General features: G+C 37.6%; 1 protein-coding gene across 1 annotated transcript in view; it reads right to left on the reverse strand.

The window, feature by feature from the left end:
• ADGRB3 (adhesion G protein-coupled receptor B3) overlaps nt 1-25843 on the reverse strand; it is a 452974-nt gene that overhangs the window by 98012 nt on the left and 329119 nt on the right. The window contains exon 17 of the mRNA XM_053973447.1: nt 5-131. Within this exon, the coding sequence (XP_053829422.1) occupies nt 5-131 (127 nt within the window). The remainder of the gene's footprint in view (nt 1-4; nt 132-25843) is intronic.

A 25843-nucleotide genomic window follows, 5' to 3' on the forward strand; every position in this document is an offset into this window, starting at 1 on the left:
TTACTATTTCTCTAGGTTGCTGAGCCAAAATGGCGAAGGTAGAGAGACGATCACATAAGCATTTCGTATGGGATGCATCGGTAAGCACAGTTTTACATCCCTGGGTGGACCAGGTTCCCAAAGAGTCGTTCCTGCAAAGGAGAGAGAGAGGAGGGGGTGGGGGAAACGGGGGTAATTACGCCTGTCGGCCGGTTCCGTGAGGAGACAATGCAGCGGGACCGCGAGGAGCGCGCCGCGGAGTTCCCGGACAGCGGCGGGGACTTGTTGTGGGGCAGGGCGGGCGCGGGCGCGGAGCTGTCCGGGCGGCGGTGCTGAGCGTCCGGGCGCTGCTGCGCGGAGCCCCGCCAGCCGCGGCAGCAGCCGCCCCCTGCGCTGCCAGCCACCTCCGAGCCTCACCAGAGCACTGCGAAAAACTCATCGGGGGAAGAGGGGGAGGCTTTGTTTCTCTCTCTCTCTCTCTCTCTTTTTTTTTTTTTTTTTTTTTTTTCCCCTTTTCCTACCGGCTCTGTTTCTGGCCTTTTGTGAGAAATGTGATGTTCTGTAGTTGTGGTGTCTTTTTTGGTCCGTTTCTTTCTCCACTCCCCGCCCCCCCGTTTCGTGTGTGTGGCTAGGTTAAAAGCATGTGGTTCTCAAATGTCTGCCTGGGTTATGCCAGTTGGACCGGGAGATGCCGGATCTTCTGTTCTGACTGCTATTTTTGCTGAGGATTTGGGATTTTTTTGCTTGTTGTTTTTAGCTAGCAGCCTTAGAAATTTCACCCTGGAAACGGCAGCATCAGATGCCTCCAACTCTTGCCTTAGCTCCAGCAGAGGGGTGGATTTCAGTACAGCAGCACACATCACCAAAGAGACACACGAGTTCGCCCTCCAGACATCACTCATCCAACTCGCCTTTCCCTGGCTCCCTCCCCCTTCTCGAGTCTTTTTCTTGGGGTGGCAGCACCAAGCTAACCCCAAGCCAAAGCAGTCGTTTGGTGGCACCTTTCACCAACCACCCATAAACAAAACATGATGATTAACACAGCCCCCGAATTCAATTAGACATTCAATATGCTAATGCGAGGTCTGAAACCCACCCCAGCAGAACAATAAAAATGGTATCAACCCACGTTTTCTTTGTGCAAGCAAGGAGAAGGAGAGGGGGAGAAAAAATCATCTCTCCTGATTCCTGAACTGCAGTGGGGAGAGGGAAATATTTTCTACAGGAAAAAGGGGTTGGTTTCAACTGAAGCAAACATATTATCTTTACATGTGTTATATTTAGAGAACAACTGGGTTTCTTTCATCTTTTTTTTCCCTCCTTTCATGTCCAAGGAGCAACTGCAGTGACTCTGCTGCCAGCAGCAGCATGTGTGCTGTCAATTCCTGTCCATTTCACCTCAGGTCACTAAATGACTTAAAAATAAAAAGAAAAATGAAGGTCGAAGAAACCAGGAGGGGGAATAAAAATTTCCAGTCCCTGTGACCACCCTTTTTTCACCTCCTCTGCCTTGACAACACACCTCTGTAAGTCATTCTATATGCCATGGCCCTCATGCAAAGGCAATTTGTTATCCCAAAGCCTGCTCTCAGAGTGCAGTTCACCCCAGGCCATCTCAGCATTTTGTGCCACTAGTTTTTGAACACACCAGATGTAACCCTTATACATTATTGTCTTCGAAACAGAATCCTGTAATAAACAAAACAAACAGTGACTGAGGGAAACAATTGAGAGAAAATCACCAATTCTTCAAGCCACTAAAGCAGTTTATTAGCTTTCCCTTGCAAATTGTGTTTTTCAGAGAGCCACAGCCTAAATCAACATCCACTTTGAAAAATAGAGTTACATATTTTAAACTCAAAAGCATTATCTTCTGGATAACTTAAACAATTTATTTTATTAGCTTTCTTGTCTCTTCTCTTATTGTGGCACACAGTTAAGGCCAAATGAAATGTGTTTATCTTTGCTGATTAAATACTAAGGATGGATAGAGAAATTGACATATTTGAAAACAAAAGGGTAGTATTATTCATTCTGAGAATAAGATTTAATAAATTGAATTCACCCTATGTTGAAAAGCATTGGATGCACAATACATCCAGTTAGCACTAAATCCTTGCAGATGGTGTCAAATGCACAAGAGTTAAAGAAGTTCTAATTATAAAATCGCAGACACCAGTTTAGTTTAAAACAAAGCATCTGTTAAAATTATATATAAAGTACTATAAATCATGGGCAGGTCAGCAGATTTACACTGGTTCATTCAGTTTGTCAAGTCACTTGCACAAATAGAAATTTCCAGTCATAGAGTAGCTGAACCACAGTTCAATACATATTTTGCAAAAAATTTTTAATACTATTGAAAATTTTGTAGAATTTCCAAAAGCAGTCTGAAATGAACAAAGCAGTCTAATTGGATCCCAAAATAAGACATCATGGCAGGAGCCAAGTCAGTCTAATATGGACACTTTTTACATTTTATTGTTAATTTTTTTCTGTAATACACTTCAATTTCTTCCTGAGCAGCATTATGTTTTTATATGTTGCAGATCAAAATTCATTAAATAAGTTCCTTCTCTCTCTTCTATAAGTGCAGTTAAAAAGAAAAAAAAAACCCTCATTAATAAATATATTTGTAGTCTGTTGAAATTATGGCTAACAGAAGCTGCACAGAATGTTACACTAAGTCCATGAAAGAGATTGACTAATGAGAAGGACCAGAAGAAAAGTATAACTGCAATTTGTGGCAGAACAGCAAATGCATGATTACTAATTCCCTCAAAGATGCTGGTAATTTTGACTTCCTGACATAAAGTAACGATTTGGTTTTAGGTGTAAGTAAATAAAGAATGGAAATACGGAATAAAAATGGATATATTGCATTTAGTACCTCTCAATGCAATGCTTTTTATGAAGTACTCCATCTATGATCTGTCCCTCTTGTAATGCAACTCTTCTGGTCTAACCAGAATCTATCTCATACTTAGAAGCTTCATTCCTTTTCAGTGTGATCTTCTCTGACTATGTGTCTAACATTTAGGGTTATCATATGAATATGCAAAAGGGCACCTATTATTCCTGTGGATTTTCTTGTTATGCAGAAAGCTATAAAGGAGTGACAGGTACTATTAACACATGTTCTATTTATATCAAGGGAAATAATTGAATTGAAAATATCTAGCAAATACAGATGTAGGTTCATGCCCATTATCAGCAATTTTTGTACTCTTCTACTGAGTTACAGATGATTTAATCAACCTGGCAGAAGTCCCATGATAGAAGCAAAGGAATTCCCAAGAAGCATAGATTCAACATTGCAGATCTTGTGTCATCCTGCAGTTGAGGCAGGGGAAAAAAGCAGAGAAATCAGGGAAATAGGGGGGAAAAGTCTAAATAGGATGCAATTTGAGCCTATAGATTTATAGCTAATATGGCATATGGACCAAGAACACCCTCAGCTCCAACACTTATCTGTAAGTGTGCCCTTCTCCAAGGAGTCTTGCAGCTAGTGGAATATGGGAGTGTCTTTTCAGTACCCTTTCAGAGTTTAAGGTGAACTTCCTAGTTCTATGCAACAAAAATGATGGCCAAATGATATACAGAAAATTATTTTAATAGTGTATTATATGGAAGGAAAAAAAAAAGTGAGTTTCACTGACAAAATGTATTATGCAATATTGCATAACTATGCTCAGTACTGAAAAAAACCTATATTACTATCTCAGATATGGAAATGTTTTTTTAAGACAGGACCATCTTTTTAAAACTAAAATTTCACCCACAACACAATTGCCTATCTGACAATGAAAATCAGGCCACATTTTATATTCTAGAAACTGTTTCCTTTAGTTTGCAGTATTTGTCGTGGTCTCATGACATGGTTATTAACCACTTAGCATTTTTTAAATATAATTAATAATATACATCTTATTGCATTGGTTTGCTTATTTTATCTTCATGCTATATAAAAAAATTAGTTTTGACTTTGTTATCAGACACACTCACTTAAGTTGAGGACTCACTTAAGGTGAGGACTTCACCTCATACCATATGCTGTCTACTTTATTAGTGTATTTTGAAGAAATATTTTTCAAATTAAAGTTTTTAACTTTTTTTTTATGGAGACTCTGTGAGACAAAGGAAGCTAACACCCAAGCAAACACTTTTCCCCAGACTAGCAACTAGTGATCCAAATAGTTGCCTGGGTTTTGATCATCACAAAGAGTTAAGATCTTGCTATACATCTATGATAGTAGCCTACTCTAGTAATATCTTTGCTGATTGATAACTGGTTAAGTTAGGATAAGAAAGCTTTTTGTTATATTACCTAAATAACAGAAAGAAGCTGTTATTTAAATATTTAATTACAGTTTGTAGAAAGCAAACTGCACAGAATTTAAGAAATTATACTATTATTTCTGCTAAGATGATTTTAATTCTTCTTAATTCTTGTGTGCGTACATTTCTATAATTTTTTTTTCTGTTATCTAGATGCTGTTTTTCCTTTGGGACAGAGTTTGGTATTGGAACCCCATTCTCAGTAAAGAATGACATATAATGATAAGAAGCACATGGAAAATGAAAACATCAGAATTTTTTAGCTAGCAAAAGGCAAGAAAAAAGTTTGTGGCCCCTATGAATAGCAGGTTATAAATATCACTGTGCCTTTTCAGATGTTCTAGCTGGCACATTAGTGAAGTCCTTCCCACACCTGCTTGATTCTTTACACCTGGACCTAAAATCCCAGGGAAGTCATAGAAAAGGCTCAACTGCAGGAGTCGCCTTTCACTTGAGCATGTTCATACATCTGAGACATGACCTAACCCTTAGCATGCACAATTTCTTCTGTGATCAGTCTTATTCCTGTCAGCACTATATGGCAACATCTGGTTTATTGCCACAGTCTTTCCTAAAGTGAAAAAAAAAAGGAATATAAAGGAAAAACAGAAAAAAATAAGACAAAGGATATGTGAATATGAACACACTTTCCTTAATAATGTCACACGTAAACCTGCAGTGTAAAAAAACATTGTTTACCCTGAAATTGTTAATATGATTAACATTAGGTCATCATGACTTTGGGCTTTCTTTCCCCTCATAGAACTAAAAAAAAAAAAACAAAAACAAAACAAAACAAAAAAACCCCATGAAATTGTGGAAATGATAAAGAAATAAAACTGAAAAAAACCAACTGCCTTAAGACTACATGTCTAAAATACTGCAAAAGTCCCAAAAAGGACGTCTACATTTGTGTGGTATCAGAAGAACGAACTGGGTGATGAATATCTTGCAATTGGATTTCCAACCAGAATACTATAGGGAGTTAATTTTCCCAAAGACTAAGGCCACTTTTCCAATTCAGACATTGAATTGTTTAATTTTCTCAAAGGTATACTTGTGAATATCTTTTTTGTCAAAGAAAACAGTAATCTTTGAAAATTTAATTTTCTCGCTGCTCTTTATATTAAAAGTAAATCTTATATAAATAAGTGTTTTGTATAACAAACACGTATCTGGGCCAAAAAACAAGTTTTATTTTAATATGATTTAAACTAGAGATATTAAACCATAAAAAGTAGGATTTGTAACAGAGACACTGCAGTTATAAGCATACATTGCTAGATTAACTTTCTAATAATGTACAACTTAAAGAAAGTTCATGGGAAGGATTAAAAATTGGCTTGGTTATCTGTTTGGCTGCAATAAATAAATGATTCATCAAAAGAAGAATTATGGAAGTGAGTATTAATGCTGTGGTAATATTTTATTAATTCCTATATTTCCCTGTCCATACAGTTTAGGGCATGATCTAGCACACTGTATGTTTGAACTGTGCTATAATCAATAGTAGCCCTTGTAATAGCATACTGCAAGTGTATCAATGTGTAAAATGAAAAGAAATTTTAAATAAATTGTATGACAAAACCAGGATGAAACAAATACTAGAAGTATTCCTCCTATTGCAGTTCTTGATTAGTGGTGCTCTGTATTACTGCTACTACACAGATATATCATTATTTGAGTTATGGGATTCATTCATGTTTTTCAACCCCACTGGATAAATGATAGTCCTTCAGCTCTATTTCTGTGTCCTAACAAGCCAAGTGGATTGCATTTGAACAACACCACTTTCTCAAAATTATAGAGAAAATCTCCTAAGATGAGTATTGCTGTATCAAAAACTCGGAGGGAAACCAGTCACTTTCTGTAGCTTTATCTCTGTCTGACTCTGTAGATGGTCTCAGAGAAAGTACAATTGAAGTACTGTGTACACAATGCCAAAGGATGTTGGTGTCCATTTAGAATTTTTGAGTATTATGTCTTCTTTCCTCGTGGACCTTCAGAATGATGGGTGCAGACAAGAGGTTATCCCTCCCAGGTTATATTGTCCCTTCCTATCTTGTCTAGGAAATCTTGTTGAGTTCTTAGAAACTATGTGAAGCAAAGTTCTTATCAAACTAAAACAGACTTATTGTGTCAAATTGACAAACCATGCTATTTGTGAATCTGTGTTCATGAAAGTTCCTATTAAACTTCATGATCAGTCTTAGTGTTTTACAAGTAAACCACATTATTTGTGAATCTGTGTTCATGGAAATTTGTATTGACCTGGACCAGATTTATAGTGTTGAGCTGGTAAACCACACAATTGATGAATCTGCAATTGAGAATGATACCCACAGTACTGGTACATCTGAGATCTCATTGAATGCAATCAGACTTAAGAGTGCTGAATTGGTTATAATCGGAAATTAAGCCTAGCTGTATCCAGCCCCTTTGATCTCTGAGCTGGAGAGTAGAAGAGTTTATTTTCCACCCTATTTCTACACTCTTAATGCAACACACTCCTCACAAAATCAGTAAAATCTTTCCTGTTCTTTTGTTTAGACTACAGATATGTATGTAACTTTATGGTGAACTAAGGAAAAATTGTCATATGGTGCTTTCCAATTGATCAACCTAAAAAAATCTTTCATACTGTACTGTTATTCATATGGACTTCTAGCAAAAAGGAACCTTGTAAATTGCCTATGGCCAGAGGCTGGGAAGGGTAAGGGGCTCAGAAGTTTATCCTGGAAATTAAGAATGTCAAAATTTGGTATCTATTTTTAATGTTTCTTCCAAAAGACAAGCAATAAAGCACAGTACCATTAGTTCAAGTTTTGAGGCCACCGTGACCAGCAGGGAGAGGAACAGGTGTGAAACAATTGAGGGAAAGAGAAGAGATTGAGCTTCTATCAGTGTTACTGTTACAACATCCTATGTTATCCTTAATTATATGGGCAGACAAAACTAAAACCATTACATGTCCAACCTCCTCAAAGCATGCTTTGGATCAGGCTTCAGAGATACTGACCATAATGTAGGAAAAAAGTTAAAACACATAATAAGAATGGCAGAAGCAAATATGTTAAGTGGTCAGACACTGAAAAAACAGTGGAGAGTCTCCCTTTTATCTCACAGCTCAATGGTTCTGAGAAGATGCAATTTCATGCTGTTTTTGAGGGGTGTTGAAAGGATAAGGATTGGCAGCATATGACCTAACCCCAAACTACAGCATATGACCTAACCCCAAATTACAGCATATGACCTAACTGCAAACTACAGCATATTCTGGAGTAAGAGCACCCTCACGCCTTCTTGTTGAAGTAGAATTATGCATAGGGCCAGAAGATAAAGCAAAGCATGGACTTTGTAGTCATAGTAGGAGACAGGGTTTGGCATCTGCATTCCAGTTCCTGCCACATTCAATGTTGCTTACTCTGCAGATTAAGCATTAAATTTCAGTATTACATGTTCTCTGAAGATCCTCAGGTTTCATATTTGTTCCTTCATATCTCAGCTGTATGACTAAGAACCCTCATAGTTGTCAGCATCTCCTCCCCTGTATCTTGTGATACCACCTGCTGCTCTTACACAATCCTACTGCATATCCTACAACTGTTATCCATGGGTTCTTTGAAGAACATGCCGTGGGCTATGGCAATTGGAGATAAATTACTGCCCTAGTGTACAATTTTACAGAAAGAAGTAAAGACCTTTTTCTGTCTCCTTACACTTCAAAAACAAACTTAAGCCAAATTGAGATAAAACAAACAACCAATCAAAAAACAGGACACAAATGTTTATAAGAAAAAAAAAAGAAATAAAATAAAACTGACATTTACTCTACTGACATGGAGATTATGTCTCCCCTTTTATCCAGCCGTTAGTCTGCAAAATTTCTTAAGAATTCAGTTTACAAAGAGTTCTATTTTCTCTATATGTTAGGCCTCAGGTTATGTCCTTTTTCTTGTGTAAGACACTTGCTTTTTATAACCAATCCTTTTTTTTTTTTTTTTTTTTTAAGTCCTTCCCAGAAGCCTAAACAGATCTAATCTGTTTTTCTTCAAATACATTGATTTCTTTCTTATTTGGGAGATTATCTGACCACCCCTTTTAATTAAAATAAGTATTATTTTTCTTCCTTAGAGATGTCTCTTTTTTAGATCAGATGTTATCTTTTGTACCTGACTGGCCAATTAACAACTGCTTCAATAAGAGCAATCCTTATCTCCTTATTCTCTCTTTGGTGAGTCAGCATGCATCCTGGCTGAATCTGCACCAAATCTTTTACTGGTTATCAGGCTGCACATTAAAAACACATTTGATACAAATACCTCAGTAGGAAAAAGTAGGAAAATAGCTTGCTATTGGCTCTTGACTGAGATCTGACACCTAGTAACAAGCCAGTGACAAGGGGTTGAAAGGATCGATGCTTTACATCTTCGCTTAGGTATTTTCTCTTCCATGGAAACCTTAACTACAGAATGTAAAACAGAGTAGTCTTTCTCTTTCAGATAGTCAATATTTAGTTATAATAGCAAAGAATAAGATTACTGATGAATAGAGGGAATTAGACTAGCTTCCTTACTCCAAAATGCCCTACACCTAACGATTTCATTCTTATAGCATGGACATTTCATTCTTGCAGCACAGAGATTCTCTCCTCTAGAAATGGTCCTGAATCTTGCAATAATGAGAACCTCACCTTGGGTTTGTCCCATCTTGGGTGAGCTTTCTAATCATTGAACTACAGACAAAAAGCCTACAGTACAGGGCTTCATATATGTGCTGTCCATGTTTTATGCATCAGCCAATTCACTGTTAATAAAGGCCACAGTCAAGACTGACAGAGAGATGACCTGCTTAAGTACCTTGATAAGAGTTGATGAGAGTACCTTGATGAGCATGTTAGAAGAGACACTTGATGGCCAAAACATCTTAACATAAAACAGAAAAGATCCCCTGGATTTAAGATTCTCCAGAGTTGTACAATGGCTGGAGAGGAGGTCTGGCAAAGCCCATTAAGGATTAAGTACTGGGTATCTCCCTATCTCATATAATAAATGAAACTTAATTAAAATGGGGCAATTCAACAAATCTGACCAAGCAGTTGAGATGTGATGACTTCGTGTATGCCCAGCTATGAGCAAATGCAATGCAAAACAGCTAAACACAAAGGTCTTTATAGATGTTATGATCTGGTTAAAAACTGAATCTAAACAATCCAGATGTTGCTAAGCTGGTAGATGTAAGATGTATATTGAAAACTCTGTAATTCACAGAGCTAAATTCTATATCACTATAAAGTAATGTGTCTTTTTTGTCTTAACAATTTTCAGTTTTATTTTAAGACGTGGGAAAATCACTGTGGTTAGAGTCAAACAAAGTCAAGTACAGATTTAGGAAATGGAGGTTCTCTTGTTAAAAGAAAAAGAAAATACAAGAGACACTTCCATAGTGAATTTTTTAGTCTCTAAGTTAGTCTTAGCACTGACGTTCTTGTCTTTTGGTCAGGTTTATTATCTTGGGACTTATTAATGTTTCGGCTCAGCTTTCAAACTAAAAATGGTTTGAATGTAGCCTCTTTGGACTCCATGTGAGGTACTGCTCATCTGAATCTTCCTGAGTGTTGGTATGTACCAACCAACTGTCAGAAAGGTAAATTACAGCATAACAACCAATTGCTCAGAATGGTAAATTACAGCTAACGAATTCACACCTGTGTCATGGCAAAGTTGCCTAAAAAAAAGCCAGCTGATGATGATAATCTCTAGAGATAATACCCAAAGTCTTTCACTGAGGTTTTGGCTAGGAGTGCATGGAAGAAGGATACATGCATCACACTGCACAGAACATGAAAACAGACACTCTGGAAAGAGTGATGGTCTGCACTGTGCCACATCTGAACAGCGAGCTCTAGGGATTGTGGCCACTCAATAGTAAAAGGGCATGTGTTGCAGAGGAGGCCACTGTGGTCTTCAAGGCCCACAAGTGGATTCTGTGGACATGCTTCAAATTTAATCTGCAATATGTTTGATGCATTCACAATGCAACAGATAATTTGCATTTGTCATAACAACATATCTGGAAGTCTCAGAAAAATTTACTGCACTGAATAATACAGAATTTAAGTCCTCTTACTCCTTTGGTATCCATTTCAGCTAGTCACATGCCAGCTAGAATGTTTAGACAAATGTGACTGCTGGCATTAAAAACTGAATAAATTGTTTGAGATTGGACAAGTGCTTTTTTTTCACAGTCTAAAAAAAGGGAATAGAGGAGGTGTTGGGGAGTATGTGCCTTAAGTAGGTGCCAAGAAAGTGCCTGAACAAATGAGTAAAGATTACTAGCCTATCTACTTTCATCTCCTCAGAAATTTTTTGTTTGTGTGTATTTTCCTGATGTGAAGCAGCACCAATATTCTACAGGTACAAGAGTTGTAACAATGGGGTTATCTTCTATCCACTGACAAAGTTGGTACAGTCTTCAGCTTTCAGATATGGTAGAAAAGGACTCCTACAATGATCAGTGTTAGTACACTAATGATTATGTGGCTTTAATCTAAAAGCCTTGAAACAGAGACAGTGTTATACTAAATCTCAACATAAGGCAAAGATCAGCTCTGGGACTGAAGGCCAAAACCAAAATATGAAGGTAAATTTCTTCTAGATTCAAAATAAACACAACCAAATACAGTGCTGTACTTATTTCCTTCTACTTTCACGCAGAGGTAGAGATGCTTGCAGCACTTTTGATGTTTATAACACTGTATTACATATGATATTGAAAATACATGTATGTAAAATATATACAGTAAAATTATTCAGTTAATGTTGCAGCTTTTTGCTCTCATTGGCATATAAGGCAAATCTCATCACGTCTGTCTGTCTGTGGTGTGTCACACAGATGTGGCATGCTTTAGTTGAAAACTCCAAATCTGAAATGCCTCTCCCTTCAGTCAGATATAGTACTGTAAAGAGAAACTGCTAGAGAACCTTCTTACATTTTGAAGTAATTTACATTCTGTTATGTTCTCACACTACTTGATGTTTTTAAAGTGCAATAAAAAAGAATACAATTAATTTGGATTACACTACTTGATCTGAATTATACACAGACTATATAGTACATGAAATGTATTAGCTAGAATATATCTCCTAGAAATTACATAATGAGAGCAGTTGCAATTATAGTCTGTGCATGTAGTATTCAGGAAATATCATGAATCCACCTCATCTCTGTGCATGCTGTATATTGATTGGACCTGTCAACTTCAATGGAATATCCTCAGTATAACTCACATCAGAACCTGGCACTATATTTTGATCTCTCAGACAGCTAAATGATATCTAAAATTACATATAAGCAAACATCTTTCTATTGACTATGCACTGGAGAAAACTCATGCGTATATTTTAATTCAAAGATGCTGGAGCATGTCAAGTTCATGATGTGTTCTTCAGTTATATTAGTTTTCAGCAGGGGTTTAGAAATAGCAAAACAGAAAATATGACTACGCCACTCTAAAAAAGTCTGCGGTATGCCCACATTTTGAATGCAGTACGCAGTTCTGATCTCTAACAGATCTAGTGGAACTAGAGGGATCTCTGGAGAACATGGGACAGCTTCTATAAGGTAAGTCCCTCCAGTCTGGGTAGGAGGTGGTTGAGGGAGCTCTGATAATGTTTGTAAGAGTGCCATGGTAAAAGTGAACCAGAAGTGATTGTTATTCCTTGTAATATATGATTTTAAGGCATTAAATGAAGTTATTAGATTGTATATTTAAAACAAACAATAGGAGGCACTTTTTTTTCCCTCACAGGGCATAGTTAAATGATGGAAATTGTCACCACAGGAGGTTATAAATGACAGAATATTATGTGAACTGAAAGAGTGATTAGATGAACTCACAGACAAAAAAAAAAATCTTTTAAGGCTACAGCACACAAAGATAAAAAATCTGACTGTACATCCCAAACCTGTCGGAATTTAGGATGCATAACAGGGGAATAGCTACTAAATAAATACCTTGCTATTAAGTACTCATCTAGGCATTTGTTAACAGGCTCTGTAGCAGGCAGGATCCTGGGGCCAGACTAATCTTTTGCCTGTTCAGCCCAGCTTATGCTTAAATTATTATTCCTGGTTTAAAGGATTTGCTTTCAAATGAATCGCATTTCAGGTTGCTGCTTGTTTCACATTGCATGTAAATCACTGAGGTGAGCAGATCCACTGCTGGCACAAATGGCTCTGGTGCTCTCTGACACAGTGCACAATGGGGTCTCCCAAACCAGGGGAATATCAGGGCAGCTAAGAGAGCTGCCAGGAGCCCGCAGCTTGTGTGGCAGTGGCTGACAAGACCTTGGCAGGGCCAGAAGCAACAGTGAGCAAGCCACCCCCAAAAAAGAATCCCTCAGGGAGCACTACCAGTCAGGGCATGGCATGGCAGTCAGCGCAGGGTATGCAGGAAGGCCACAGAAACCCTGAAAACTCAACCAGGAAGCAGTGGCATCCACCTGGCAGAAAGTTACAGCCTCTCTAAGCTCTGCACCCAGCATGACTGATGCAGCTGCCCACGGTGCTCCAGGGAACATGCTGACACTCAGGAGTCAGCTGCAGGGTGTGCTCTGCAGAAGGGAGGGGTGAACACACCCCTGGGGAGGTGCACCCAGGTAGAGGAACTCCTCTGATTACTGACAGAGCATGAAAGAAAGAGACACCACTGGAATTTCACCCTACTTTCCCTGTGATAGGCCTGACAGGCAGACAGGATGCACAATATAGAGGATTCCCTGTCCACTTTTGCCCTGGCTGAACACAGTTACTTAATGTCTAGAGCAGCAGGCACATTTTCTCTGTGACTTTTCAGGTGCCCTGGCCTAATAGTGTGAGGCTTTGCAAGTGGAACTAAACAACAGCAAGGACAACAGTTATCTAGCTTGGAAGTGTCACCAAAGTCCTGAAGGGAAAAAGAGTCCAGGAAGACCAGACATTCCTCAGGAAGGAAATCTTAGAGATGAAGGAGCAGGCCATTGCCATATGCCAAAAAACAAACTGGAGCAAAAGACTGCTCTGTTTGAACAGAGTGCTTTGGCTGGAACTCAGGGTAAAAAAGGGAGCGTATCACCTTTGAAAGAAGGGGCGGGTGGCTCAGGAAGACTACAAGGATGCCATGAGGTTATATAAGGAAAAAATTAGAGGGGCAAAGCCAAAGTAGAACTTAATCTGGCTACTGTTGTAAAAGACAATTAAAAAACACATCAGCAACAGACGGAATCCACTAAATGGTACTGAGGGAGCTGGTGAAAGTGGTCATCAAGATACTTAGAATTCCTGGCTAACCAGGGCAGTGTCAACTGACTGGAAGTTGGCAAATGTGACTTCCAGCTACAATGTGAACCAGAAGGAGGATACAGAGAACTACAGACCTGTTAGCATGGCCTTGATGCTGGGCAAGGTCATGGAGCAGATCATCCTGAGGGCCATCACCCAGCAGGTACAGGGCAACCAGGGGATGAGGTCCAGCCAACATGAGGTTAGGAAAGTCAGGTGCTGCCTAACCAACCTGATGGACTGCAACCAGGTGACCTGCCTAGTGGGTAAGGGAAAGGCTACAGATGCAGTTTTCCCGAACATTAGTAAAGCCTTTGACAATTTCTCCCACAGGATTGTCTTGAAGAAATGAACTAATTATGGCTTGGATGGATGGACTGTTTGCTACATAAAAACTGGATGGCTGGGCCCAGAGAGTGGTGGTCAATGGAGTCAAATCCTGTTTGCAGATGGTCACTAGTGGAGTTTCCCAGTTCTCAGTATTGGGGCTGGACCTGTTTAAAATCTTTATCAATGTTCTGGATGAGGGAATTGAACTCAATTAGTTCACAGATGACACCAATTTGGGTGGGAGTTTTGATCTGCTGGAGGATGGGAAGGCTGTACAGAGAGATCTTGACAGACTGAATCGATGGGCTGAGAATGACAGCATGAGGTTCAACAAGGCGAAGTTCCAAATCCTGCACTTCAGTTACAACAAAGCAGCGCTACAAGCTTGGGGTAGAGTGTCTGGAAAGCTGCTTAGCAGAAAGGGACCTGGGGCTGCTGCTTGACAGCAGCTGAACATGAGCCAGCAGAGTGCCTGGATGGCCAAGAAGGCCAGTGGCATCCTGGCCTGTATGAGCAATAGTGTGGCCAGCAGGGCCAGAGAAGTGATTGTCCCTCTGTACTTGGCACTGGTGAGGCCAGACATCACGTCCTGTGTGCAGTTCTGGGTCCCTCACTACCAGAAAGACATTGAGATGATGGAGTGAGTCCAGAGAACGACAACAGAGCTGGTGAAGAGTCTGAAGCACAAGTGCTGTGAGGAGTGGCTGAGGAAGGTGTGGTTGTTTAGCCTGGAAAAAGGAGCTGGTCTCTTCAACTCCCTGAAAGGAGGGTGTAGTGAAGTGGGAGTCAGTTTCTTTACCCCAGTAACAAGTGGCAGGACAAGAGGAAATGGTGTGAAGTTGCACCAGGGGAGATTCAGATTTGACATTAGGAAAGATTAGGCTAGTCAAGCAATACAATAAGATGCCCAATGAAGTGATGGACTCCCCTTTCCTGGAGTTACTTAAAAGACTTGTAGATGTGGCATTTAGGGACATGATATAGTGGTGGACTTGGCAGTGATGGCTTGATAATTGAATCTGATGATTTTAGAAGTCTTTTCCAACCTTACTAATTCTATGATTCTATAGGCATATTAAACCCAAAACATAGTGCTGAGACAGCAGTATCTTAGCTGTGTCTCAATATAAAGTTGAGGTGTTACGACATCCTAAACTTACATTTAATTTCTTGGCACCACAAAAGTGGACATTGAACAGAATTTAATCTTTATTGCTCTGAATTAATGTTTTATCTCATATGAGAGAGAATATCTTATGTCCTTAAATTTATCATGTAGATTTGGGATTTTACAAGTACGTTCACATCCTGAAACGTATAACAGTATTCTATTGAGATATGTATTTGTGTATATATATATAAGAAATACATAATAGATGCTGCAGTAGGGATATTTGTTATTGTATCTTGTCTGATTTCAATATATTTCATAAGGTCTACTTTTACTAGAGATGGCTTCACACTTTTTATTCTGTGCATGAGCTTAACTTTTAAGCACTTATAAAAATATTTGCTACTTTTCTTCGCAGCATTGCCTTTTTCTCTATAAAATTATACCTCCTGACCCTTAGAATGGTCAAGTTTTCATCCCAAGCCAGTAGCATCTGCTCTGCATTTAAAAATGTCACTGCTTTTAAGTCCAATACCTACTAGTCCTACGGGGCAAGAGGCAATAACTTGTAAAGGGAAAAATCCTCAGCTTTGCAATTGGACTCACAGACCTTGCTTCTAACCCCGCAGTCCTGTCAGCTATCAAACTTTGAAGTCATGACATTTTAAAGAACATGTATGAAGGAGTTATTTTATAGGAATAGAAAACCACTTTTAACTTACCTCAGAAAATTTTTATCGCTCTTTCTTGCCCTATGCTTTCAATGAGTAAGATACCTAGCTTTACAGGTGGGTGCATATAAAACAGCACTAGTAAATGCTTTAAAGAGTAACTTGTTCTAAAGGTTATATGCTAGAAACAAATATGCAAACATGTTAGCACTTTTGGAAAAATGGAGGAATGAAACACACACTCAAGGTCAGAAATACAGAAACAATGACCTCAGCTGTAACTTTTCTTCTGTTTGAATATCTAATAACTTTTTATCTTTCAGGCCATCTAATGTTAAACTAATTAAAATGATTGCAGCATTAGTTGAATTAAACCATCCTTCATTTTCTATGCTATATTAATTAATACTAAAATGACGTACAATGCAAACTGTAATTTCCTGCAGATTTCTGTAAAAGAATTGTAAGAATACTAGTACTTCTTGATAAGACTTTAAAAAAATTCTGCTTCAGAAAAATATTAATTCAATCACTTTAAAATGTCAAATATTTGACAGTTCCATTTTTCCATGTTTCACGAATTTCTAGTTTTTAACTCAGTTGACTATAAAAAAAAATCAAAATGAATAGATTTTAAATAGAATTAATTCCACTTCTACTGAACTTACTGTCTTCAAAGTCTGGGCTGTTTTTCATTTCATCAGTTTTAACTCTGGAATAACTTTCTGTGTGTAAAATTCAGATTTTTAGTATAGAAAATCAAATTCAAAATACCATAATCCTTTACTTCTCTGAGACCATGGATTAGTGTAATATTTAAATATGTCTATAACTTCATACACCAGTGATTTCAGAAGATTTGCTCATATAGTCAAAGGTATTAATATGCTCAAGTTTCATGTGAAATCACAGCTATTTCCATCTTAGAATCACAAAATATCAATGAATTAAAATTCAAAAGTAAGGATCAGTGGTCACATATTTTAGATGGCAAAATACTATGCTGCTGTACTTGATAATCAGAGGAGATAATTCTTGAATTTTAATCCTGATGACCTTTAAAAATGTAAATTCAAATAAATGATCTTTATAGTAATACTATAATTTCTATTAATAATATAAATTATTATTCATTATTAAACCCAGAGTGCAGCAAATACTGTAAACAGATTTATGTTAATTTAATAGCTTTTTGCAACAGTTTGCAGAATTAGCAATCAATTCCAACTTGATTGCAAATAATAATGAAAATCACTGAAACATGCCTCTCCATCAAAACATGTTTTAAAGGCCCCTCTGTACATGTAATGTAATTCATCTACCTTATCAGCCCCTCCTCACCAATTTCTAAAAGAAAAATTACTGATAATACATTCCAAGCTTGTAATTTCCACGATCTAGAACTATTTGTCTTGATGTTTCTCAAATGCTTAAGTTCCTAAGAGAAGTCACTTGAAATCCAGAGTACCTATACAAGATTGTTCACATGACTTGTGCTGAACATCCAAAAAAAGAAACCCCACCTTATTTATTTGTTGACAATATCAATAGGCAATTAAATATTTGCTAGTAGCTGTAAAAACTGTTTCTTTGTTAAGCAAAGTTCATGTTAACATTGTCTCGCTTAATTGTCAGTCATTACTGTTCAATTGGGAAATGTACATTTACTGGGAGAAATGCTGGTACAAGTCCTGGCAGAAGACAGTAGATGGCAAGAGAGATCATGCTGCTCTGCTTTCTACCTGGATGCTGTAGTTCTTCCACGAGTGAAATCATGTGAAACTCATGTAAAATTCCACTGCTGACATGAAACATGACATGGTTTGAGTAGAGAGAGTTCCATGGAAGTACCTATTAAAAACCTGAATGCTTACATCTGAGGAAAAAGTATTGATGCAGCTGCCCTTATGATACTCATAGTGTTAAGTGAGAACTGTGGCATGAAAGGGAAGCATTGTTGACAGAGTACAGCTAGGGATACAAGGATAGCAATGCAATTCAAGAAAGACCATGGCCTAGAGCAGCTCTGAGGAAAAGACACACTGCACTACTTGAGATGGGTGTCAGGAAGAAGCAAAGCTTATTGCGTAATGCCTCTGTGTGTATTCTGTCCAAGAAATTCTTTTATGTCTGTACATAGCAGATGGCACTTTAATTAAAAGTTCTGTAAACTTTCCTAAAACATCTTTGTGATTTCTGTGTTCAGCATGTTTATGTACCTCCCTCAGCATATTAACAGGTTTTCAAATATCTTATCCTCATTTAACAGTTGATGTATGTGAACTGCTTCATGATGAAGGACAAATCCAGCACTACCTGCTTGATGTTAATTTAAGTTTTGCTCAAGCCTGTAGTAAATGTGGTGTATATGAAAGGTGATTGCAAAAGTGAAGAATGGAATAAGAACATGAGGGAAAATGGTCTTGGATATAAGGAATAAATATTTAAGAGATTTTGACAAATGAATGCCAATCAAATTATGGGTTAATACCAATTTATGTTTGCAATAGCATAGAAGTTAATTAGAAAAAATAGTAAAATTATATGAATAGAATGTTCTCTCAAATCGCCAACAATAGGTGTGTTTATAAGAATAGTATTTTCCTCAAAACACTTAATTTCTGATTTAAAAGTCAGATGTAGTCTTCTGATGTAGTCTTTTAATCAACTTTGTAAAACTTACTTTAGAGATAAATGTAAACACTAAAAAACAAGCTGCAACATTAGATTTCATTAATGCTTCAAAAACAGTTTGCCATTAAATCTTGTTCTTCTCTTGAAATTAAATTGTTTATAGAGCATTTTTGTTCCTTTGAATTGAGAAGGGAAACCTTGATATACAGGAAACATCACTGTTCATATAACTGAGAATCTAACAGTTGTCTATGCAATGTTATACGTGTAGATAGTCCCATCTTTACATATTTAAGTCCATGAAGAATCTGGTTCTAATGCCACCATGTATACAATGAAATGGTGTTTTTGAAAACTGAAATGCAGCAACCTGATTGTTTGCTAATTCTGTGGATTGTTTCACAGAATTTATAAAAGAATTTATGTATGTCCTAGTGTAGTCAGTACACATCTGCTTCTTTATCTGTACCCATGTTTAGATATTTCCTGTGAAATTGCTGCCAGAACATGCAAAGGTCACACTAAGGTTTTGTGAAGGTTTTTCTGGATATGTTGCTTCTGTGTCAGTGAGGCAAGTTATCAAACATAGCTATAAATGCATGTAATATAAGCACTGCTTTCTGTGACAAGTCATCATATTAATGAAAGGAAGAGGCCTCCAGCTATCGTGTGGCTCCTACATTTTTTGTTATACCAGCTTTGGGTCCTTTCAAAAATGCACACCATCCATTATACATAGAGAACTAGAATCATCATTTTAACTGTTCATTTTTTCTTTTGGGTAAATGAAAGGAGGTTGCTTCATGAAAGAAAAGACAGTACATAAAAATATCAAAGCTTTATTTTGGAAAAGCAGATTTTTCATTAACTCCCAAGGGAATTGTGTGGAAAGCTCATGCACACACAAACAGAATGTGTATATATTTATTACTCTAGCTATGAAGTTACAGCAACATACTGTATTATTTCATTTTGTATTCACTATCAACCACAATTGCTTCTCTTTCCAGCTTATCTTTCATCTCTGCAGTTCCTCTTTGGAATCTCATTAGATTAACAGGTCACTAAAACATTGTTTGATCATATTTCTCAACCATTTTTCTTCAACTTATGAGTCAACTCTGCAACATACGAAAGCCACATCATTTTTGCACTCATTTCCTGTAACATATTTAAAAAATTTAGAGCTAAGAAAAGATCTATTTCTTCCCACCTTCTCTTCTGTGTCACAAGGTAGTAGGTATTTTAGTACAAGACTAACATGAAAAATAGCTAACTACTCAAACTCATCTGACTGAAAGATGTGCAAAATCCAACAGATAGGGTGGTTGGAGGATATGCAGAAGAAATTAACTCTTGAAAGACAAGCAACAGCAGCATGAACTGGATTACTGGAATCTTATGATGCCCAAGTAGACCTACCTGGCATTTGGCTACATATTGTTGACAAACTTTGTGATCTGATGTTTGGTCTTACTATCTTCTATTCTGCTTAGTATCCCAAGAAATGTGAGACATGAAATATTCCCCTTCTTTTGCAAGTCCAATGAAAATAGAAATATATGTGTATAGAGAATATTTTGATAGTTTAATCCTCTACTGAAACCAAGCATCAGAGCAATGTCCAATTTAAGACACAGTGCTTGATGAAACAGCAAAACAATTGGAGAGAGCACAGAAGAGAGCAACAAACAAGATAAAATATCCAGAAAACATGACCTATGAGAAAAACTATAACAACTTATAGTTGTTATAGCATATTCAATTGAGAAAAAAGAAAACCTGAGAGGAAACACGACAACAGTTTTCTCATATATGAGAGGTTACCAGGAAAAGAAAGCACTGTCCTGCTCTTTTCTGCCAGAGACTGGAAAAAGGTAGGAAGTAGGAGTTCCTAAGGAAAACTTCCCAGCTGTAGACACAATGAAGCCTTGATCACACTGCCCTGGGGTGCTGTGGAATTGCTATCATCTCAAGTTTTTAAGCCTACAGAAGATTCTACTGGGAATGGGTCAGAGGCAAAGGTAAATGATTTCTTGAGTAACCTCCTTCAACACCTGCTATGAGCCAGTGATTTCTTCTAAAGGGAGCTGCACTCCTGAAAGTGCTGAAATGCCTTCCACTACCAATGACTGTAATAGACTGTGCTGAAGCTGGTACATTTGAGCACAAACTTGGGAACTGGACAAGGTAAAACTTGGCAGTTTATCCTCATGGCTTAGAAAGCTGTATGACTTTATTTTTTTTAATTGTTGTATGCTTGTCTCAGAATTTGCACAGATGTGACCTATTAGATTTCAGAACTGAGCTGAGCTGTTTTACAAATGCAAATGTAAGATCCAAAACCAGCTGAAGTAAGCAGAAGAGTTTCAGCTGGCTTTGATGGTTTTGGAGTAGGTTTGCAGTGTGTGTATGTTCAAGGTCGTATATGGGCTTGTGTGTGTGTGTGTGCTGGGGAGAGGAGGAAGGAAACATTTGTACAGCCGCTTGCCCTGACTTTGAAGGGCTGGTTTTGTGTAATTGACTCAGGGGTGTATTTAAACTGCCTCATTTAGGAATTGAAATTACTGTGGCATTCTGGCTCAGAACAGAAAAAGTGAAACAGCCTAATCTCTGGGGTGGACAGGCTCCCCATTTGGCAGTTAAGAGACTTAATTTCTACACTTATATGAAACACTTATTATAATCTGGATACATACTTTACAATCAAATTGAACATGTTTTTAAGCATTTGGCTTAAGTGTCTGAACAGGGCTTCAACAGGAATATTATATGGAACATAAACCAGAGTATCATGACTCACAAAAAAGGGAAGTAAAGTTTAAACATTTAAAAGATCATATTTCATTTTTAGACTACGCAGAAACTATTTTATACGTTCATAACAACCAATTGGAAACAGTTGAATTTTCTTAGTAATTTGTGAAGCTAATTAGTTGACACACTGAGAAATCCAAGGTATAAAGCATACCATAGTCAAATCAATGATAATAAGAAGTATTTTTTCAGTGTTTTATTTTTCTATATAGGAACATAAAAATATTACAGAAAATTGATTTTCTGTGGAAAAGTTCCCTTGTTAAGCATTGTATTCTTATTTATTTTTATGTATTATGTTATCTTATTCTTATGTATTTTCTTATTGAAAAACAATAAGATTTGTAAAATGGATTAATATCAAACAGTATTAGGAAAGCTCTTTCTGCCACAGAGTTAAACTCAGTCTGTGAAACTGAATCATGAAGTAGGTCAGTGACCAAATGCCCAATTTTCTTCCACAGTAACCTCCTGTGAGGTACAATGGTCTCTGTGAAGTTATTTAGAGTTGACAAGCCATATCATCTCCAGGAAGGTAGATAAGGCTTTATATTGCACAGTTTATAATTCTGAAAAAAAACTTTTTTTCTTTTTTTAATCACTGGTCTTGGCAAGCAACTCCTGTTGAATTAAATAGAAACTTTATGGACCAAAGAAGATATATGCTAATACTCTAGTGTATTACATATAAACAATTAAAAAACCAAAGCTAAAGCGACTGGCAATTAGAAAGGACACACTTTTGTAAAAGTTGTATTTTCTTAACAAGTGTCAGAGTCCTAATTTTGCTAACAGGCTTTGATTATTCTGATGAATTTATAATTGTGTTTTTCTACAAACCTCCTCTGTGACCTTTTTGCCCCCAACACTTCCCAGAGGCTTGGCTTCCTGTGCTCAAGGTCCCTTATGTTCTGCCAGAGCTGCGTGTCTTTTGACTGCTGCGAAAACACGTCTGCCATAAGACACAAGGTGTGAAAAGCAGGACCTCCCAGCACACACTTCACCTGCTGTCTCAGGGGCTGTGCTTGGTTCATGTCTGTGCTATGCTGTTGTTGTGATGTGCTTGGGCTTGCCCCATGCCAGTCCTGACCTTGCCTTGCTGCCTTGACTTCCCAGCTTGATCTCACACCTGCCACATCACTGCAAGCTGTCTGGTGATCAGTGGGCTGTGGCTGAACCTGCACCTCCCATCAGTGGTTTTGCTGTCAGCCCCACCTTCCCTTGTGGACCTACCCTCTCCTGATGCTCTCTGAGGTCAACGTGCTGTACCATAATCCAAGTACAAGTAGACAAGGGACATGTATAATAAGAATATGATTTTTTTCTCATTTTTTGTCTTAATCCATTGAGGCCAATAAAAAAGTTTCTGCACCTTTCTGAAGAGGCTGGGATCCTTTTTAACCAGCTTTAGGAAAAACTGTATTATCCAGTACAATGAGCAATGTTATGCAAATGAATACAATACATTGAACAGGGAAGGACCTTGAGATGTCTTTTCCTATGGCACTGCAAGAATGGATTACAAATGTCCATTAATTAATCATACTAATCATAGTTTTTTTTCTTTTTCTTTTTATTTTTTTCCCCTATATCACAGGAAACATTCAAGTTCTGTTTGATTCCTTCATACTTTCTTTGAAATCTTGGCCAGGCAGCAGGATAGGGTGCTGTCACTCAAGGCTGCTAAAAAAAAATCCTTACAGATTTGCATACTAACATCACAATGATCATTTCCCAATACATTCTGTAAGCTGACGCTGGTGAAATTGAAAAAGTTTTATTTGTACTAATAAGATTTATTTTTCTTCATTTAGGAAGAATTTTCTCTATCACTCATCTTCTATGCATCTATCCTGAGCTCTGGTTTAAGGCAGGTCCATAAAAACAGGGCTCTATCATGATCCCATATACAATGAATCCCAGAGTTAATAGAAAAGAACTGCTTTCTTAATGGAGATGAGATGAGCACCAGGAAATTTCTCTTTTCTCTCTTCTAAAACGTGGTGGGATGTGTAGATACTAGGTATCTCTGGCTTACCCTGTTGAGAATGATTGGAGAATGCTTAACACCCTCACTTTGCTGTGGCAGATCTAAAGCTTTTTGGTTAGGATGGGCCCTGGATGATCCAGGACTACTGGGTAGGCACTGTGTATTTATGTTGTGCTGGTCTCCTTAGCACAGGAGGAAAATCAGGCACAGAAAGTCACAGTTTTGGTGGATGTGAGGGATGTGCCCTGAAAATATTTGCACTGGCATTAGTACAAGGAGGGAAAAAAAAAGTTTTAAAACATCTATGCGTATTATGAAGGCGTGAGAAATTTCTCAGATTTTTGCTCTGTGAAGGGACTGAGTTACCCCTCAGTGAGTTAGTATCTCACTCTCCAGGCTGCAAGTGGAGCCCCAGGCACATTTCAGTCTGAAATGAACTGCAGACAGAACATAAGAATTATGGAACCAGTAAGTAAAGTAGATTATGACTGTGTAGAAATGCAGGTATGCCCCATTCTTGCAATGTGAAACAGTCTTGGACTGTGGCCTGCTTTCAGGACTATGTCAGAATTGCTGATGCAGAAGATACCCAGAATGTGAACATGATGCAAACGTGGCCAGAATCTAGAATTTTCCCCTCATTCTGTTTTCTTGGAAATCAATTTGACTCCAGAAACAGAAGTTATGTAATCTGATCCCTCTACTCCTATAAAAGCTTTTTTTTTCAGAATGATTCAACCTCAACAACAGTAAAAGCAGTTGTGGTTGAAACTTTTCTTTGAGAAGGAAGCTCCAGGCATTCAGAAGGAAAATGAGGATAGAATTACAGCTTCAAAAGCAAATACTCTTGAAGGCCATCACAGAGTTCATAATAAAAAAGGCCATCATAAAAGTCCATAATATAATAGATGTGTGCCTCATTGATACTTCTTAATGAAAGAAACTAGACAATTGTCCATAAACATGTAATGTCATCAACAACTGTAAAGTATTGAATTAAGCTTCATTGAGATGTCTGATTCTCTATGTCTATTTCTACTTATGTACACAATACTGAAAAGAAAAATATTTCAGGTTCCCTTCTTCAATATCTCATACTGTCTGATGTAGTCATCTCTCTGACCACTGCATTGCCTATTATGAATTATGAGACAACAGTTTCCCCACTTTCAGTTGATTTGGGTTTGGTCTTGGTTATTTGCTTTGTTTTCTCCTGTTGTTTTTGGGTTTGGTGTAGGGTTGTTTTGGTTTTTTTTTTTTTTTTTGTTTTGTTTTGTTTGTTTGACAAATTAATTTCAATTTCTCTAACTTTTGCCTAAATTCTCATGTATGAGGCACTTTTGCTCAATTGGAACAAAGCTTGTGAAGAATATTTCAAGTCTGCCTTGAAGTTCCTCCTAGCAAAGAATGAAAATTGGTCTGCTGACAAACTGTGGCAAAGGTTTTCCTTTTCTTTCTTTTCTCTGTAAGTTTACTGCAACATTTGATATTACACACCGTGAAATTTTTTTTTCTACTCCTGAAACATATCTGGTAATTACTTTTATCACACTTGAATGCTTCTAATGGATTTAACACCCTACACACAACTTTTAATCATCCATGTGGAGTCAGACTTGAGGCATCCCCAGGGTTCAATAATCAGCCCTTTGTTATCTATTATCAATGTGTAACCACTGGATATTTACCAGGCATTCTACTAATTACAGCATGGGAAAACGCTTTCACTTTTGGGCACTTTTGATTCCTCTGCTACTGTAGTAAAAACTTGAAGGTAACCTGGGAGTGCTTTCTAGCACCTGTGACAAACTGCTTTGATTTTCTTAGTAACAAAGTAACACGCTCTCTATTTTTCTGGCTAGGATTTGGTACTTTTTCTCTTCAAAATAGAAGGTGATCATGTCCTCATTACTCTTCATGTTTTTCCTATACCTTGTACTCAAGCTGATGGTTAAACTAAACAGTGTTTCAAAAGCAAGGGAATATTCACTGTTGGGTCTTCTCAGAGAAACAGTTGTCAGTTTGATAGACCAGAAATCATGAGACCAGCAGGACTAGTGAGTGATTGTCCTTATTGTTCTCTACAACCGCCTGAAAGGAGGGTACAGTGTGGTGGGATCCCATCTCTTTCCCCAAGTAACAAGTGACAGGGCCAGAGGAAATGGGCTCAAATTGCATTAAGAGAGGTTTAGATTGGATATTAGGAAAAATTTCTTCACAGAAAGGATTGCCAGGCTCAGGCAGCATGGGGTGCCAAGGGCAGTGGTTAAGTCAGTATCCCTGTGGTATTTAAAAGATGTGTAGATGTGGCACTTAGGGGCATGGCTTAGTGTTAGATTTGCCACTGTTACATTAATGATTGGACCCAATGATCTTAGAGGTCATTTGCAATCTAAATGATTCTATGTGATCTAAGTTAATATCCTAACTTTGCTTCAGGAAAAGTTATTCGTACACATTTTAGTCACTGTAAAAATTTGTATAGGACCCTGAAATTAATTTTAACTTTTATTTCTCTTATATTTAGATCATTTATTTGAAAATCTTGGTTTTTTTCTACTAATTCTCTTGAACTGATAGTTCTGTTTGCCTTCTGATAGGCTCTTGTTCTTTTAGGATTAGTTTGGTTTCAGATCACAACACATTACCAAG

Source organism: Vidua macroura, chromosome 3, assembly GCF_024509145.1.
Source record: "Vidua macroura isolate BioBank_ID:100142 chromosome 3, ASM2450914v1, whole genome shotgun sequence".
NCBI classification, from domain to species: domain Eukaryota; kingdom Metazoa; phylum Chordata; class Aves; order Passeriformes; family Viduidae; genus Vidua; species Vidua macroura.